A 20448-nucleotide genomic window follows, 5' to 3' on the forward strand; every position below is an offset into this window, starting at 1 on the left:
TTTAAAGCATTTCTAGGTAAATGATTAATAAAACATGGCTCAAGCTGTTTCCTTGTGGTGTACCAATGTTGCTAAGAAACGATTTATCTTCTGAGGCACCAATTTTGATCATTATCCAGGTTTCACTTATCAGGAATCAGAATAATCATCAAGGACTATTCCTTCCATAATCTTTAAATCGAAGGTGACAGACGTATCTATTCCCATTATGACGGGGATTTGGCAATATGCCATTTGTGGTTCCAAACTACATCTGCAGTGCTTCTCTCTGTCCTGAATCCACAAATGATTGTGACAAATAATTTCAACAAACGGTCTAATTCTATTTAGGAAGAGCAATTTTCTAATTGTATTAAGCAGTGTAATTGGTCTTAACTTCTCTAGGGGTCCTTTTGTTTTTCCAGACTTTTGTATTGATATCAGTGAATAGTTTTTATTAAAATAAATAATTTATTATTCTATCAATATCCAGGTGTTGGTGATGTTCGACCATCTGATTGAAGATGTCCACATATGTTCATCTAATAAAAAAGGTCAATATTTTAGCAGTTCAGCGCATACCTTATTTTCACCCAATTTAGACTTTTGAAAGCATATCTTACTTCCCTTGGGATGACAGGTTTAAGTATTGGGCTTGGGTCTCCCTAAAATGAGCTAATTTGTGGCATTTTGTTGTCTAGTATTTTTGTTTTGTAAAATTCAAAAAGAACATTTGAAATGTCACTGGAGTTAAGAACTAATTTACCCGTGCTGTCCTCAACTTTTGGGTTTTCAAATGGTCTTTGATTTATTAGCCGTACTACTTTATATATTGCATTTGCTTTATATATTGCATTTGTTAATATTATCAACCTTTTTTTCCAAATCTTCATCTCTAAGTTCAGTTACACTTTGTATTAAACAGTGTGATATTTTGTTTCATTAATATTTTAATTTCTATCTCTCTCCTTCCTGTTTTGAGTTTTGTATTCTTATTTGCAGATTTTTTTGTTGGTAAGATAATTGAGCTGTGATGGAGTCATACATACAGTATTTATTATTACATATTATTATTATTATTATTATTATTATTATTACATATTATTGAGATACTTTGAACAAGTCTAATCAGCAGTAAACAGTTACATTAAGGATGATTTGACCCAAATGTTCAATAATATTTCAATGCATTAAACAAAAACAAACAAAAAATAACAAAAAAAATTTAAATTATCATCTTGATACAATAATACAAGATTGGTTAACCAATTTCTCAGATCACAATTCAATTGTTTTAGATTATTCTCATTGTTACATTTTTTTGTACCAGGGCAGTTATTTATTTGAAAAAAAATAATTAAGAATTGAAGAAAAGTAGTTTTTCATTTGTTTTAAATTGAAACAAAGAATATAGCATTTTATGAATGAGAAAAATGTCTAAACAATTGTTTATTGTTTCAATTCCTATTGTTTTTAATGCCATAAATGAAGATGGATAGAGATGCTGACAATGATGGGTAACTGTTACTTCATGTCTTACTTGGCTAACACTAGACCATTGCAGACCAAGTTCTTAAAAGGCGGTTTTCCATAGAGTAGAGTGGATACCACAATCAGAGTGTAGAACCTGTTACAAGGAAGAAATTAATATTGTTTAAACAATTTGTACACATACTACAATATGAATTGCATTTTGTTTTGTTTTTTACAGCCATGCAACCCATCAATAGAACTGCAGTTTAGCCCAGTTTCTGTACTGTAAAATGAATTACGACAATAGTCATCAGCTACTCTTTTAACATGCAGACCTGCCAACCCTTCATATTCCAAAAGTGGAATCAGAAAATCAGAAAATAGGAATTTGAGATTAGAAATAGAAATTTCTTAACAATGGATTATTATGTATCGAAATGACCACCAGCTTTGCCACCAAACACATAAAGGCAGTATTCCGGCACAGTTGGCAAAACGACAAATCAAGTGTATTAGGTAATAGAATGGGGAAGGGGGAAAGGAGTGTAATTAAGTTTCATACTTAGCTCCCTTTTGGCAATCATATTAAAAAAAAAAAAAAACAGCTTTTAACCCCCCCCCCCCCCCCCTCCATTTTTCTCTTCTTACCATCAAATATATTCACCACTAACAGTTAGTTAGAAACATCATAATTCTCTGATCATAACAATTATAACATTCACCATCCTCTGGTCTGATCAATGCCTTCAGCAATGAAATCAGCGGGGAAATTCTCCTCAAATTCTTTCTTGTTCTCAAATGGGAAATGTGCTTGTCCGTAAGGCATGGAACCAGATTCGAACCAGCAATCGAATACTTCAGGCACACGACGCAGCACACCTCTGCCAGTTGTAGATGGGATGGTGAGGTCATCAATGCTGAAAAATGAAGAAAGTTTTCCTGTACTATTGATTTTTTCACTCTTTTTTTGCAAAATACAGTGCACATAAAATCATCTTAAAATACTTTTATCGGTTTATTTATACCTGTTTACAAAAAATACATGTTGCAATATTTAAAAGATTTATGAAAAATAAAAAACAATCAAGTTTTCGATTTTTTTTTTATCTCTTTTTGGTTGAGGGTCAAAATTGTTCAGTACAGCCAATGTTAAAATGTTGTCAATGAACACAGGCTTATTGACAAATCAATAAATTTTTAAAAACTGTTTTTCAAAAATTTATAGAAAAGAAACTTGGAAACCTTTTCTAAATTAAGGGTAATTTTATCACCTGATGACTCAAGATTATCTGAAAAAATGTGCTAGTGCAAAATGATAAGTTATTTGATGTTGGCATCACCATCTGGTTGCTCTGTTGTCAAATCCATTTGAACACAACTACAGATATTGATTGCTGATAGTTCAAAAGATTCAATCAAACTAAATTAATTTTTGACAATACAATAGTACATAAATTACAAAAGATGAGTGCCTGTTCATAAATCTTTATTTCCCCGCAAGTATCGCAGGTTCTCCACTAGTCTCTTTAAAGAAAGAAAGGAAGGGAAATCAAATAATTTACCATCATTTATGTGACATATGTATCAAAACTATTCTAAAACAATGAATTTGACTAATCCTCAAATAGCTTTTCCATAATTTTTTTGGCGGGGGTTTATTGGGGATTTATTTTATATATCTTATTTTTTAAGGAGAAATGCTAAATAATGTTTTAAAAATATGCACTACACAAAAACAAAACCTTAAACCATCAAACGATTATTCATTCAAAATTAAAACTTTTCATAAGCTGCCAACTGAATAAATATATCAGTTTAAATAAATAAACCATAATTCAAAATAAATTGTTTATCTACAGATGTGAGAGTGATATCAACAAAAATAACATGAAAAACAGATTGAGACAAATGAATCCATTTGACTTACAATTCCCGATGGATGTCAGTAATTTTCTTCCCGGTCAACTCCTCCAATTCCGAAATAGATCCAACACATACAACCTGGTGATTCACATAAAGGTATATCTATCATTCCACAGTCACATACTTTACACACTAGCAAAAGAACAATGACACAATATTTACAAAGATGGTCAAAAACTTTAAATTGTATGAATTAAGTAGATTGTTACATTTTGACATCTAATTAAAATTTTTATGGATTGAAAGCTGTTCAATTATTCATTTTGGACTCGTTTTAAAGACCTTGCAGCTAGGACTGTTTTACATATTTACCAGTAATTAATTTCAATTGTATTCAATATGCTCTGCTATTTTATGTAATTTTTGAAAATATACTACTATTATTATTATTATTATTATAATTGTGCCAATTAATGGAAGTGTATTCTGTTTTCAGGGCAAATATAAAATATATCTCTGATGTTATGGCACTTTACCTCTTCTCCATCTTCACTGACCCATAAAGGAATTGGGTTTCCCCAGTAACGATTCCTAGAAATAGCCCAGTCACGAGCCTCACGAAGCCAATTTCCAAATCGCTTCTCTTTCACAAAATCAGGCACCCTTTAATTAAAATTTTATTTAAAGTAATAAAATTTTATTATAAATCATAATAAGATATTAAGTTCTGCATATAAAATGCATTACATATTTTTAAAATCTTGAAATCTACTGATACAAAGAGACAGCACAAACATTATTGAAAACTATATTACATTCATGTCAATTCATATGCTTTTAGTCTCAATTAATTTTATGAAATAGATGAAGAAAATGCATCATAGTCATTACACACACTTCATTTTTACAGGTTAACAAAGTATTGAAACTGTTCTCAAGCACCAGTACATCTTATATGGCACAATTATGATCAATCTCCTGCATTGAACTATAATGTTCATCTCCAAAACTTTTATAATACTAATTTTTTTTAAATGTAATGTGATGGGCCAAATCTAAGTCTGGCAGTAAGTAAAATCTGAACAATTAAAGTAAGGGTGGAAAAAGTGTCAACTTCATGCTATACTATAAATTATATGCATCAGGAAATAAAAGAGCATCCTGTATTACCCAATGGTGATTTCTTTTGATATATCTCAGACCATAGTGTTTTCATCAAGAGAGCTATATATAACAATTGTGATAAGTCAAAACAGTGCTTAACTTTGTGTGTTTATTGGGGATAAAACAGCAAAATAAAAAGCCAACAGCCAAAAAAAAGAATGCATGTGCCTGATGCTATGCATTTAATTTGAAAACTCATAACATCCGCCAGCCGGATGTAACATACCAACACATAAAACAATGTGTAATCTTAAATGTTTATAATTTAAACACTTTACCACACTCATCTCAGGTGTAGATGATTACTTGGATATTGGCAATTTAAAAAAAAAAAAAATAAATAAAATTGTAAGACACAAATGAAAACGTTTTAACAAGTATTACATAAGTTTAATGCTACTTTTTGCAGCCATCACAGGAAGACGCTTTTTGAGGCATTAACAAAATTTCGTATTTAAGCAACCCTATCTATTTTCAAAAATTAAGAAGTCTTGATATTCACCAGTAAGTGTGACTGTTAGATTCCAGCAATTGTTCTGTGGCATGTGACACCCTGACAAACCAACTAGGCACAGCTCTATAAACAAGGGGTGTGTCGGATCTGTCAACATAGAGTGAATTATATGAATACTTCATATCATTATCAATATGATGATGATGATGATAACATTGGCAACATCGTAATAAGAATGATAATCAATTTATTTGGTCAGAGGTAAAACAATGGTAGATGCTCAAAACCAGTGCTTCTCCAATGCTTCTCAAATGCAAATCAAAAAAAAAAAAAATCTTTAATCCACAGAGAAAAATAAGAAAAAAGGTCAAACACACAAAAGTGGCTAATGTCTTGATTAAGGTGATGGCATGTGTGATGTGGGGAGCTGTGCTTGTTAAATTTCTTAATGATTCGTTACTCCATGCTGTATATTTACTTCTATATGTTATCCCCATTCTTCATCAACTGATTTTATCTGCATTTTGCAACATATCTTTCAGAATGAACTACAAAATGAACAGGTTTATATGAGGATTCTAACAGTTACACTGGAAGTACTTACCGCCAACAGAATGGATAACTATGTTTGACAGTGCTCTGATGAACCAGACGGCCTCGACCCTTCAGATTTTTCACTATCTCTTTGTCAGCATCCTTGAAAACAATAGAGGACAAATATAATCACATGTAAATGACCTTTAAATGTAAAACCCTCAAGAAAAATAAATAAAAACAAAAGATATATCTTTTTTTTTGTTTTTGTATTCATTGCTTAAATGCCTTAACGATGGTGGAATTTCAAATTGCTACATATCCAAATAAAAATTGCTAAGAAAAGGGGTAAGGGGGGGGGGGACATAAGGTCTTTGAAAATTGAAAATGTTTTACAATGATGATGATGGTGACCATCTTAATAATTTATTGCCATTTATTCAACACGGCCTATCCCTGATTAGGAATTAAGAAATTTGAACCCTAGGGTTCCAAGGAATGCAATCAGGCCTGTAAATGGCTGGTGAAAAAATTGTCGGAACTTTTTGAAATTGCAAAAATAGACCAACAGGACAAAAATATAGTTAATTAATAAACACAACACAGATATGACACATTAATTGACTAGTCAAATCATGTCACTTTCCCCAACTCATTTATAATAATATGAGCAGGTCCATATTTTATGGTATCTAAATTATTTTTTTAATCCCAATTATTTGAAAGAGCACTGACTTTTCTGGTCCCAGGTCTGAGTTGTAAAATGAAAGGAAGAGAACAATTCCCACCTTTTTGAAGGATGTGTATCTAGTGCTTGACACGAGAAACTGGTTTATGTTAAATTTTTAAGCTGATTCTTTCATTTATTTGGATTTATTCTTATAGAAGAAGAAGAAGAAGAAGAAGAAGAAGAAGAAGAAGAAGAAGAAGAAGAAGAAGAAGAAGAAGAAGAAGAAGAAGAAGAAGAAGAAGAAGAAGAAGAAGAAGAAGAAGAAGAAGAAGAAGAAGAAGAAGAAGAGGAGGAGGTGGTGGTGGTGCGGCCATGTGTGAAGGAGGAAAATCACAGTCGTAAGGAAAGGAAACTTCCACTGAGAGCAGTCAATCACCTTTCAAAGAAAAATATTTATTTCGCATTATTTTTTTCCGGTTGTGTTTCAAACGGAAACAAAAAAAACTGTAGGGAGGACAATTCTCAAGCGGAGAATTGCGTGTGTGTCGGTAGCAAAATAGAGAGAAACACAATGTGTGTGTTAGTTGATTACTGACTTTGCGTATGTTTGACGGTCATCCCTCTCTCGTCTGTGGCACAGTAGGCAGTTGGTAGTGAATACATCCACGTCTAGCAGAGCGTATAAGTGGAAGGATAATATATCTAGCTGATTTGATTGTTTTGTCTTTGACTCGACAAATAAAAAGTCTTTTATGTCTTTAAGTCGGTGTTCGAAACGGAATAAAAACTGATTTTTTTTGGAGACACAAAATAACTCTTTTTTATTTTATTTTTTGTTGGTTCTGTCTTTTGTCTTTAAGGATTTTATGTGTACTTTTATTTATTTATATTTTTAAAATGTCAGCACTTAACAGAATATATTGAGCAAAATCGTACTGTCAGAAATCCGACAATTGGAAGATTTACATGCCTGTGTATTCAAACCTGAGAATTTATTAGCACAATATTTACCAAACATGCTCAAAGTGCTTTATAAGTGGTACCTAGCCAACAGCAACACTTAACATGTAAGATGAGACATGAAGCCAGTTAGGCGATATTACAATTTTTTTTCTGACAATGCTGTTAACGTCCAGTTATTTATTTAACACCTGAGTATAGTGAGAAAATGTGAGTAAACAGCCTTTTTCAACACAGCCGTTTATTACACTAGATATCTTTCACTTTAGTTTACTACCGTCTCACCCCCCAATGGAAACGACCCACTGTCGATGACGGGGAGACCACCGTGTGGTATTGTCATAACAGATGTCCAGAACGTGAGAACTGGCCTATATTTATCCCTGCGGGTAGAATGCACTGCTTGGATTTCATTGTCAGTCGGGCTATAGGACAGATTATGTAAAATCGTTCATTTTTACGCTGCAATTGCTGACCATACACTTCTATATTTTTCTATTTTATATGCATATAACGGCCACATTTTCATCTTCAAGACGCAATTATTTTCATTGATATCAAGAAATGGTGAGTATACATAAGACATAAGAACACGAGTAATAGTAATAATCGTAGTAGTAGTAGTAGTAGTAGTAGTAGTAGTAGTAGTAGTAGTAGTAGTAGTAGTAGTGTAAATTTTTAGCACAGAACGATTTTTATTGCTTGCTCAGTCAAGTGCTCATGATTTCTCTGTGAAAATTGAACTTTGAACCTATAAATTTCACACCGATACGCCATTCCATCTTCACGATTCGCACCTCAATATTCTTCGACATCGCCCGTTGGTACAATCAACGGGCGTAGGAAAAGAGGGTAGATAGATATATTATGACATCATCAAAAAGTGATGTGATCAAAGGTGACGGATGATTGTGTGACATCAAAAGCCCGGTGGACTGCGCTACAAGGCCGAACATTCAAGGGTTTATGTGATTTGAGTGGAAGGGGCTTATTTGACTTTGCCAATGACCGACTGGTGGACAATTGAAATTATAATTGTCCTTTTTTCAGCAGCCAATTGGAAATGGGTGATTGTAAACATCTGATAGGCGCTCCGTGGACAGAAAGCAGTTTGGAGGTCATGGGATGAAATTAATTGCTGGAGAGGTGGAGTCAATTTGAAATGAATTGATAGTAATTTGGGGCGTTCTATAGGTGTCAAATATGACTTTCGCAGACTGGTGATAAATCAATTCTTTTTGGGCCGCAAATGGTACAGTAAACTTCTTTCTCTATCTTATTTTTGCTAAAAATATTTCAGAGTGGGTATATAGGCGGATTCCATTTTGAATAACGGGCATTTAGAACTATATTTTAAAGGAAAATTATTGCGTTATTATTATAAGCAGGCATCTAGGCGATCACTATCGTATTATTACTAACAATCAATAATATTATTATAACTCTTATTATTATTATTATTATCATCATCATCCTCATCATCATCAATATCAATAATAACTAATGATTTTCTTTCTGTACTCAGATGAATGGTCATACTGAAAACAAGCATTGTCTCAATGCAAATAGACTCTGTCGAATATGCTGTGAAAGGGCTCAAATGAGATATTTATGTGGTTAAAAAACGTTTCATGCAAACTGCTCCAGAATTAGCAAGTGAAGTTCCATCGGTGAAAAAAATATTAATTAGATGCAGTTTCTGTGACATGTAACAATCAGCTGTTCCTTACAATAATCGTGAGGTTTTACGTATGTTAATAAAAAGTATAAAAATGTGTTAAGATCTATACAAACTTCAGAGGAATACTTATAACTTATCATTACCTATGAATTGTCAATTTATTTTAAAATAACAATTCATTTTGATTATCTGATCATTTTACCACCGCAGTTTAATCTCTCATCATTTCTCTCTGACAATTGAACTTTGAACCTATAACTTTAACACAGCTACGTCATTCCATCTTCATGATTCGCACCTCATCACAATATTCTTTTATGTTGACTTGTGGTACAGTCAACGGGGTTGAGAGAAGAAGATAGATATTGAGTGACATCATCAAAAGCGATGTGATCAAAGCTGGCGGATGGTTGTGTAACATCAAAGACCAGTGACTGGTCTACAAGGCCTATCATATTCGTGGGTATGTGCGATTTGAGTAGGAGGAGCTTTCTTGACTTTGCTTGACTGGTGGACAATTGAAATTAGAATTGTCCTTATTCAGCAGCCAATTGGAAATGGGCAATTGTAAAAAGCTAATTGGACACTCCGGAAAGAAAACAGTTTGAGGGACATGGAAGGAAATTGCCTGAGAGCGGGAAGTTGGGAGGAGTAAATTATATTGAATCAATTGATAGTAATTTGGGGCGTTGGGAAGTTAAATAAAATTCTCGGAAACAGGTGATGGGTCAATTCTTTGGCCGCAAATGATTCAGTGAATTTATTCTTTCTTTCTTTAAAAAAATTTCCTTTCTGTTAGAGTGGACATATAGGCGAATTCCAATTTTTTTTAAACGGGCATTTAGAATGATATTTTAAAAAGAAATTATTGTGTTTTACCAAATTTAGCAGGCATTTAGGTGATAGCCACTATATTATTTTCATGAAAATGATCATTATTATTATTATTATTATTATGTAATATAGTTTTGATCTATACAAACGTCAAAGGAATGCATATAACATATCTTTACCTAAGAATTGTCAATTGACATTACTAAAACCAGTTCATTTTGATCATTTGATCAACAAACCCCCTACAATGCGGTGATCACACTTTTTTTTTATTGCTGTCACACTGTGAATATTGATGATTATTGCAGTATTTCTCATTTATTTGTATAAACTCAGATAACTATGTAATTTTTGATTATATCGTTTGAAGGAATTAAAATTTCTGACCCATTTTTATGGTTATTTCCTACAAAATCTAATCCCAAATGATCTACTAAAATTATAGCAAATAAAAGTTTGTAAATCACTAGTTATGACTCTAAAATATCTTATTGCAACATCTAATAGCATCTTTACTTTGAACTTGAGAAAAAAATCATCAAATTAGGAAAAATTGCTCAGTCTCCCTCTCGGCACAGGCTGTGACTCGCCATCTGTTATGAACTAGCGTCCGTCAAAATTTACCTGTCGAACTAAAGTGAAAGCAGTAAACGGCTGTGCCAAGGACTAAACTATGCACTGCTCGGAGCCAGACTTGAATCCTGGATCTCCTGGTCTGAAAGTGAATTTCATTCCAGAAGAACAGATAGCCACACAACCATTGACATTAATTGTTATTACCATCAATCATCATTGTAATAACAATAATAATAATAATAATAATAATAATAATAATAATATTAATAATAATAATAATTATTATTATCATCATTATCATTATTATTATCATCATTTTTATTATGATTATTATTATTATCATTATTATTACTATTAGTATCGCTAATGTTTTTATCATCATTTTTGCATTCCATTTGACTATTGTTATTTATTTTTAAAACAACAACTATAACTGTGTTGTACCCTAAAGCCTCAATGATGTGATTTTAATCATCGTTTGTTTGTTTGGGGTTTTTTTTTTGGGGGGGGGGGGGGTTAGGCAATTCTTTCATTCTTTGTGCGTACCAAAAAAATTAAAAAATCAACATACCTTGATATACATTCCTTGGAAGTCTGAGACCTCCTCAGTGAACTTTCCACTGGGGTCAATAGGACATACCATCTTCATTCCTTTCTTGACAATCCCATAGGCAAGACAGACTCTTTGATCGTCCTTGGTGATAGAAACACGAGGGGTAAGTAATGGGAGGCAGAAATATTTGGATGTAAGACAAGTTCAAAGGCAGATTGTGACATGCAGGCAGCCATGAGAAGGTAATTAAACAAATCAAACCGACAAAATGCAATCGTGGAGAAGATGGAGCAAGTTCATTGTTGAGTCAAATTTTGAGACTGGTTTCTAACATCCTTCATCTTACGAAGTGAAAAAGGTCTTTGAAGAGCAGTTCAATGGGCAAGCTCAAAAAAAGACAAAATGAAGTTTAAAGACGATTTTACAGTTTTTATGGGGTTTTGTTGAAAAGAAAAGAATGGGAAGGTCAATGAAAAACATTTTTAAAAAAGAAAAAGAAAACATTTTATCGACAGTATATCCATATATGAAAAATATTTTGCTTTTCAAGATATAAAATTTAGTTTATATATATATATATATATGAGCCAAGGTCAAAAGGTGCCAATTTCTTTTCTCAAAATAAAAGTGACATAATAGTCCATTCATGTTTCTATATGTGTAGCAAAAACCCTGTACTTCATGAATCAAAGGCCCTTTAGATAACTTTAAGGTCTAACACAGCATAATATCGTCAACAATGCCTTTAGGTTGCTGGTGTCACCTGTGACCGGTGACACCAAAATGAGACAAAAAACTCTATAACCAAATGATTTTTGTTGAGTATCAAACTTTATTTAGTAAGTTATAGACAAAAAGACACAATCAACAACAATCATATTACCAACTATTGCAGAAAAGGTTGCTTTTTGGTGTCATCGGTCACAAGCAACATATAATGCAAATATATTATTTCATAAAAATGTTTGTGCATTAACAACAACAACAATATTGCATATGCTTATTACCAGCAATGTTCAGAAACTTTTGAAATAAAATGTTAGGAAATAATGTGACCAAAGCATATCTTATTTAGCGACATTGTGTCACTTGTGACATTAGATCGATGACACCATTACTTATGTCACAAGCAATACCAAATTGAAATTTCGACAATATATCATTAATTTCAGTCAAACCAGTGTAATAACCACAGTTAAATATGGAATTTAATAATATTTCAGAAACCAAAGACTTCAAAAATAGAAATATACATGGAAATTAGAGCATCTGAATGTGACTTGTGACATAAGACCGGTGACACCATTACTTATGTCACAAGCAACACCAAATCACACTTTCGTCCATAATATATCATTATTTTCAGTCAAAAAAGCACAATAACCTACTCTAAAATGAAATTCAATAATATTTTAAGAAACAAAATACTTTCAAATTGGAAATATACTTAGAAATTAGTAATACCATTGTTGCTATTACTTTGGTCAAAATCGGCACTAGAACGCAATTTTGCCTCAATAAATCAAGAATAGTAACTGAACACATGTAATATAGCCTGTTAAAATGTAATTCAATGACATTTCAAGCTTTGAAGAACATGAAAACAGAAATACATTAGAAACTTCAAACTTAAGTGTCACCTGTGACATTTTAACCAATGACACCAATGGTCATAAAAAGTACCAGAAATCACACAAACACTAAATAAATATCAGCCATGGTAATGAATTCATGTAACCATACGGTAACATCCACCCTACTGCTCAAATCTGCTAGTTTGTAGTAATTTAGTGTGTTAATAGTAAATCAAATCAAATTTCTTGACAACCCTTCTTTTATCTGGATTCGTCAAAAGCTTGAGTTTTGTCTTTTTCTTGATTGATACAACCCTAAAACATAAAAAAAATTAGAATTACAAGGAAATAATTAATTGTGTCAAAATCACAGTCTTATGTGAGATGTCATAATATCATATTTGTAAATAGAATAACAGATGAAAATATAATTTTTTGGTGGCACTTTGTAATATCCAATATCAAGTGTTGCTTGTGACAATGTAAAATAGCGATGACACCAAAGTTCAACTTACCTTTTCTGCCTGGCGCCACGCTGGAAAGGCAAATGAAAGTGCTGCACTACAAAGACTGGTAAGAAGAGTAGATCCAAATTGCGAATCGCCATTTAACGAAACAAACTTCCACGTGTTCACGCATGCCGTGTTGCTTGTGACAAATGACACCAAAACCAATAAACCTCAATATCGGCAAAACGGTATACATTTACTCCAAGATTTGACTTAAGATAGTAAATCTATGCTTTTTTCTCATAATAAAACATGTTCTAAACATTAATCATGAGCTTTAAAGTTTCGTGTCGAGTCTTAGTATTGTGCTGTGTTTGATGACACCAAAGGTCACAAGCAACACCAACTTTTTAAGAACTCTATATGAAACTTAATCAGATATGTAATATACTGCAATTGCGTTTAAAAGTAAATTTTGACTTTATACTAATAGTCAAATTTAAATCACATGAGCTAAAACATCACATTTAATTTCTACATGATTTCTAAAAAGGTGATGCGTTGACCTCGTTTTAAGCACATGCCAAACAGCATTCAAATTTGACTTTCAAGTTGTTTATTTCATATCCTGTTGAACAGAGTATGTTGAGCTATCTCATTTTATCTCTTCTTCATATTATCAATTGATTACAAGCATTAACCCAATGAAAACAGCCTATAATTAAGTAAAAATCAAATTTTCTTAACACTGGTATCAGGCGGGCACCTTTTGACCTTGGCTCATATATAATATATATGTATAATTGAAGCACTTGAAAAGCACGAGATAATCATTACTCACCTCGCCAAAATATGGAGCCTGATGAACTACCCCAGTACCTGTATCAGTGGTAACATACGTATCACACAACACACGGAAGGCACCATTTGATGGACCAAGCTGATGGAAAAAATAGACATTAATGAAGGGCATTTGCAACAGATCATACGAAAGGTCTGCATATTAGTCATCAGTTATATTTAGTTTTAATTTAATATTGTAAAACTTATTTCCAATAATCCAAACACAAAATTATTTTTTTTAAATACCTCTTTAAAGTAATCAAACAAAGGTGTGTAGCGTTTGCCTTCCAACTTCTTTCCAGGGAATCTGAAGAATGAAAATAAATTTGTAAAAGTCCAAACAAATGTGTCTGCAAGAAACCATGGTTCAATTACCTATTACTTCTTGAGCTTGCTTTAATCAAACCACAACATAATGGCCTATTTAGTATTCTTAATATAACATAGTTTATTAATTGGCACAAATGAAGAGAGGAGGAAGAAAAAAAAGTTTTCTAGATGAAGAAAAACCAATCAAATCACAATGCTATGAATCATTATTTTAAAAAAACTTAGCTTTTATATAGCGCAATATCCACTAAACGTGCTCAAAGCGCTTTACAAGGGGTCCCTGACCAACAGCAACATGTAACATGTGGAACGAGATATGACGCCTGTGAGGCGATATTACAATTTTTTTCGGACAGAGACAAGTAATAAGTCATAAAGTGCTCCAAAAAGGTTTATAAAAAATACACAAGTCAGCAATAGTCAACTTATGGAGAAGAAAAAAGGAATAAAAAAATGAATTCAACTCAAACTCACTTCTCAAGAACCCGATACTCATCCTCAGATTTGAAAAGAGCAGAGAGACGTTGTTCCATCATGAGGTATACTTTGTCAGTCTTTGTGTCTGGAGAATGAAGTTAATTAGCACCACAAGCATAATTCAAACTTATGTAACCCAAACTTTACAATAAAACTGCATCTTAGATTTTTTTTAATGTAATAAGGTTGGATAAAAAAGTTTAAAAGTATTATTAAAAAGGTCAGTGCTTTTCTTAAAAAAAAATAAAAAAATTGAATATTATTGTGACAATACAATCATATTAATGTGACGCCATGCTTAAAGTCTTGACAAATTGTAAACTGAAAACTTTTTAGGTATTGTAATGAGTTTTGAAATACTTGATATTTTTTTTTAGCAAAAACATAAAACTTGGGGGATTATTACAAGCCCCACTGATGTCAAAATAAATAAAGTGTAAATAAAATTCAACCTTCCAACAACAAAATATAATGGAAAAAAAACAAAACAAAATAAAACAATTTTGTTTTTCCTCTATTAGAAAATTTGAGTCTTGGCTATGCTATATAATATAAATCCAGAACTTCCAAATGCATTTTAATCACTTTGCACCAACTTTTCATTTTGTAACCTGCGCTACCATCATTAAGCAAAATAGCAGAATGCTTGGACTATTACAAAACATAATCTAGATTGAGATTGCTATATTAAACACTCTCTATGCATGGGTGGGAGCAAAAAATCTCAAAAAGCCTGCAGACCAAACGATTTTAGACAAATTTTCTGAAAAAGCCTGCAGTCTGTACAGTTTTGTTTTTTAAAATGTAAAGACAACATAATCCACATACAGGTACAATGAATTTGCCATCCGTACCCCTGGCTGCAACATAGGCCTTTTTTGGTAACACAAATCAAAAAGGGAAACAGGTTAAAGAGATTTGGCTCGTATCAAAATATATTTGGAAGATTCAATATCTTAGAGTCTGAAAGTAGAAAGATCCCATTCCAATACAATATGACAATATGGTGAACAATATTTTCACCTCAAAATTTTTATTTTAAAAAAAAATCATAGTTATATATTATCATTACTACTACTGTACATCCACTCTTATCATTGAGATAAATTTACTTTTTGCAATGAATTGTCATTTCCACAAAACAATTTTAAGGTTAAAGGCCAACAATATTACTCATATCGCTCGCTACATCAAAAGATTATGATAAACGTTTGGCAAAATGACCAGAGAGTATTTTTTCATACTTTATAAACTACAATATATTTGCTAGTGTAACCTAGTGGTTATGCAGCTTCTAACAAGACACAGACTGAGAGAGACTAATCTGCCAGAATAGTTCATGAATTGATCTTTTTTTTAATTGGACGGAAATTGTTATTTAATCCTATATAAATATTTAAAAAGAAAGAAAGAAAGAAAGAAAGAAAGAAAGAAAGAAAAAAAAAAAAAAAAGAGAGAGAGAGAGAGAGAGAGAGATAGAGAGAGAGAGTGAGAGAGAGAGAGAGAGAGAGAGAGAGAGAGAGAGAGAAAGAGAGAGAGAGAGAAGCCATTAAGTACCTATAACAGAGAAAAGAAAAGACCCACCTGTCCCATCCCACCCCCTCCCCCTTTTTGAAAATCAACTAATCGAAGACCATCACCGGTCTTGTGTTACATCTGGTGCCAGCCTGTCTTGGCTGATATCACCAAAAAAAAAAACATGAAGAGTTACCAAAATTCACGCAAATGAGCACAAAATATGACATAAGAAAGTATGGAGATGCGACTCCCCGACTGGCAGGCTTTCTCCTGCAACCATGAAAGGCTGACATGCCGGCAATATCCCATGCATGTCTATGTGTCTGTTCTTGATTTAATTTGCTGGTCAAAAAACTATATTCCTAGGACATGCAAGGATCATTTCCATACATACTAACAGCATAATCTTGCATCTACTGCTGTTTCAATGCCAGGATTTCTGGAGTAAATTATCTTCCACAGCAAGGAGTAGAATTTGACCATGATATGTAGGCCACCTTACATCTCTGTGCTCAGGGGTCCTCTAAAATCAGATTTTTTTCCTCACTTGACCGAAAAAAACTTTCACATTCACAAATGGAAGGAGTAATGGTAAGGAGTCCTAACATAAAACAAGACAGTCTCCATACTTATTGACACCAATAGAGTCAACGCCTTTTTGCTCAGTGAGAACCATTGCTCAACTGTGGAGAGTGAAGGAATTCTTCTTCATATTTTTCACAACTGTATCTATTGAATTCAACCTCTAGTCTGTTCATAGCTTTGTGAAAGTCTTATACTTTCTTGAACAACTTTTATGTTTTCTTTTCCTAAATCGAGACAACCTCATCTTTATCATGAAGGCTGACATCTATGTAATATAACAATAATATAATAGGAAATGACCCGAATTGACTGACCTTTAACCTTCACATAAATGAGGTCAGGGTGAACACAACAGGCTAGGTTACTGGGCAGTGTCCAGGGAGTAGTTGTCCAGGCAATTATGGACACGTTGGGATCTTCTTCCAGTGGAAAAGAAACTATTACTGTTTTGGATGAACATTGTAAAGAAACATTATTTGATCAATCACAGGCTATTTCCATTGAGTAAATATGTAGAATAATTAATTTTCCACTTTCTTTGGATATGTCCAAAGAACATGATAAAAGAAATTAGAATATAACTTAATCTACTAGCCAGCACAACTAACAGATAAAACCTACCTGTCTATGTAATAAATTCAAAATTTAGTTCAATTGTCAACATTGAGAATATATTATTATAACTAAGGTCAAAATACCAAAACAAAAAACAAAATTCTTAATCAAATTTCCTTTTTTTTTTCTACTAGTGAAAGTGAATTTAACAACAAAATATTTATTATACATGAAAAAGGATAAGAGCTTTCATTTTAATGCTATCTATTACCTGCCGGATCAGTCACATCTTTGTAGTTTTGACCTGATTCAAAGTTAGACAAAGGTGTATTGCAAGCTGTCGAGTAAGGCATAACCTGAAACAATGTTGAAAACATCAAGACTTATTGGGCTTACAGTAATTAGCAATTTTATATATTGTAACAGTAGCCTTTCATTGAAACTTTTTTTTAAATATTTCTAAAAAAAAATTAATGAAAACAACAATAAATAGATAAAATTTGTTTGAATAATTACAAAAATAAATCATAATAATAATGATAAGGATATAACAAAATAACAACAACTATAATAATAACTAATTTCTTTTTGTTTGTATTTCCCCTTTGTGAAAGATATTGCCATGATATAAATCTAAACATGAAATAATACTATGAAGAGAATAATGAGTCTTAAAACTAAAACACTAAATCAACACACACTTCATACCAATTGCTAGCCTCGTGCATGAGATAAGTTCATATTCTAATGGAAACGACCATCAGCATGGGCTATATAATCAGTGATGTATTTATGACTACATTTTCTTTTGTGTGTGTGTGTGTTGGGGGGGGGGGGGGGGGGGGGGGGGGGGGGAGAAGGGACATTTGATTATTAATTTGCAAGCTAATATTATTGAGGCAATCAAAATAATTTACCTTGAATCCTTTATAGACAAGTCCCTTGTTGTATAGTTGTTTGAAAACCCACCATATAGACTCCATAAACCATGGGTACATTGTGCGATAATCCCTGTCAAAATCTATCCAACGACCCATGCGGCCCGTTATCTCCTGGGGAAGATAAATTTCACAATTATAGTAACAATAGTAACTCCTGTTGTGACCCTCATTTCTTTTCTGTTTTGACATTGGTTTTGCCAGGAAATTATCGATTGATGAATGATTTGAGGGCTTGTCTACACATGTTTAATGTTTTATGTGTGGATTTCAAAACAGTTATCATCTCTCTCTTCCATTTGTCACTGTGGTTCAGTGGTAAGATCTTTAATTCACAATTCAATCAAAATATGTCCACGCTGGTGTTTCAATACCTTGACAAAATGCCATTGGTAAACACACGTTGCTTATATTTTCCAAGTTATTGGAGATGGAAATTAAATTCAGGGTCCCAATGATGGAGAAGTGTTGTTTTTCTATCAGCATCATCAATTTTTTTTAATGAACAGCAAAATTATTTAAAGTATGTTCTATATATATATATTAATATATATATATATATATATATATATATATATATATATATATATATATATAAATCTAATATCATTTTTTTAAAAAAAGCTTTTTTTTTCTGTCAAGCCTAGAGCCTTTACTAGTTCAATTGACATTTAAAATTTTCATACAAATATGTTTTATTGCAAACTTAAATCCTTTTATATTTTGACCACTGTACAAAGAAGGAATATAATTTTTAAGGCATTTCTTTTATTAGACATCTTTTGTGAAAATGGCATGGAAGCCCTTGATATTTTAAATAACCATTTTTATTGAAGATAGGATTGTTGGTTTGGAAATTTGTATTTCAAAGAATTATACTAATTAATACACACATATTCGATCTACAAAGAATTTGTATTTGCAAAAAAAGATTTTGTGTTAAAATGCAAATTGATTTCTTTTAAAAAACGTATCTAATAATCTTTTATTGCTTAACTGAATATTTTATTTGAATACAAATGCAAAATACAAATTGTGCCTTTCCTTATAAATATCTGGCAAGATATATAAAATTTGAGGAAAGTGTATGAACATATTATTAAACAGTGACCATGTCCCAGTTGTTTGTACAGTAAGGATAAAGTTTAAAGCTATTCAGAGAACAGCTGGTAGAATAAAGAGGGATTACAGGTTATGCAAAGACAATGGCATACAAACAAAAATGAGAGAAGAATTTGAAAATGCACTCATGATACAAAGCCAAAGTGAACCTGATAACGAAAAATGTGAAAAACAATTTGATATATTCCAAAAGTGTGTCAAAGCAACTACAGAAAAGCATTTACCAATAGCTCAAATAAACAGCAAAAAGGAATGGATGACAAATGAAATTCTAAACCTATTTGAAGAAAGACGAAAATGCAACAGAGGGTCTGCAGAATACCAAACATTGAACAACCACATTAAATCCAAATGCATCGAGGCACACGAGAACTATCTAGACTGGAAATGCTGCGAAATCGAAAGAGAATACAAACCCAACCCCAACAAGCTCACCAAAGAATAAAAGAACTATCAGGGAAAAGGAAAAGCAAAGCAGCATGAAGTTGTATCCAAAACAAACAAGGGGAACTGCTATTTGAAGAACAACATATAGAAAGCGGATGGGTAGAATACATAGGCGAACTGTACAATGATCCAAATAGAAATGAACCACCACTGAAATTCAAAGAACCATTAAGCGGACCAAACATCACCAAAAGTGAAATTGAACATGCCATGGAACGAATGAGGGATGGTAAAGCAACAGGCCCTGATGAAATATCTGTAGAGTTATTAAAAAGCCTAGGAGATCTAGCAATTGATGAACTTCACATATTATTCAACAATATATACAATACTGGGAAAATTCCAGAAGATCTCTGTAACTCTATTTTCATAGCAATACCAAAGAAAGCAGGTGCAGTCAGATGCGAAAATTTTAGAACTATAAGTTTAATAAGCCACATCAACAAAATACTGTTGCGTATAATTATCAACAGGCTAAGGAATAAGATTAACCCCGAAATCGCAGAAGAACAATATGGATTCCAACCTGACAGAGGGACAAGGAACGCAATATACCTCCTCCGTGTTTTAAGTGAAAGAGCTATACAGGTTCAGACCCCACTATACCTCTGTTTTGTGGACTACAAAAAAGCTTTTGATAGAGTACGCCACGAAGAAATACTAAAACAACTGCACTCCATTGGCGCTGATGAGAAAGACCTCAGTCTCATGCAAACATTATACTACACCCAGCAGGCATCTATCAAAATCGGAAACTCTACAGGAAATTCCATTCCTATTAAGAAAGGAGTCCGTCAAGGGTGTGTTGCCTCACCAGATCTGTTTAATCTATACCAAGAAACAATCATGAGGGGCATAAATAATATGGA

At 32.6% G+C, this 20448-nt stretch overlaps 1 protein-coding gene across 2 annotated transcripts in view; it reads right to left on the reverse strand.

The window, feature by feature from the left end:
- The window catches only part of LOC144974946 (isoleucine--tRNA ligase, cytoplasmic-like), a 63519-nt gene that overhangs the window by 33445 nt on the left and 9626 nt on the right, over window positions 1-20448 (reverse strand). For both annotated transcript variants that reach the window (XM_078918484.1, XM_078918485.1), the window contains exons 5-17: window positions 17990-18124; window positions 17344-17428; window positions 16832-16960; window positions 14412-14499; window positions 13854-13914; window positions 13606-13704; window positions 10760-10882; window positions 5538-5629; window positions 4982-5080; window positions 3852-3978; window positions 3380-3453; window positions 2175-2369; window positions 1520-1606 (exon numbers count right to left, since the gene is read on the reverse strand). In XM_078918484.1, coding sequence (XP_078774610.1) covers window positions 1520-1606; window positions 2175-2369; window positions 3380-3453; window positions 3852-3978; window positions 4982-5080; window positions 5538-5629; window positions 10760-10882; window positions 13606-13704; window positions 13854-13914; window positions 14412-14499; window positions 16832-16960; window positions 17344-17428; window positions 17990-18124 — 1394 coding nt within the window. The remainder of the gene's footprint in view (window positions 1-1519; window positions 1607-2174; window positions 2370-3379; window positions 3454-3851; window positions 3979-4981; window positions 5081-5537; window positions 5630-10759; window positions 10883-13605; window positions 13705-13853; window positions 13915-14411; window positions 14500-16831; window positions 16961-17343; window positions 17429-17989; window positions 18125-20448) is intronic.

This window comes from Berghia stephanieae, chromosome 6, assembly GCF_034508935.2.
Source record: "Berghia stephanieae isolate SIO BIC M18660-M18661 chromosome 6, UCSD_Bste_1.3, whole genome shotgun sequence".
In the NCBI taxonomy this organism is placed as follows: Eukaryota; Metazoa; Mollusca; class Gastropoda; order Nudibranchia; family Aeolidiidae; genus Berghia; species Berghia stephanieae.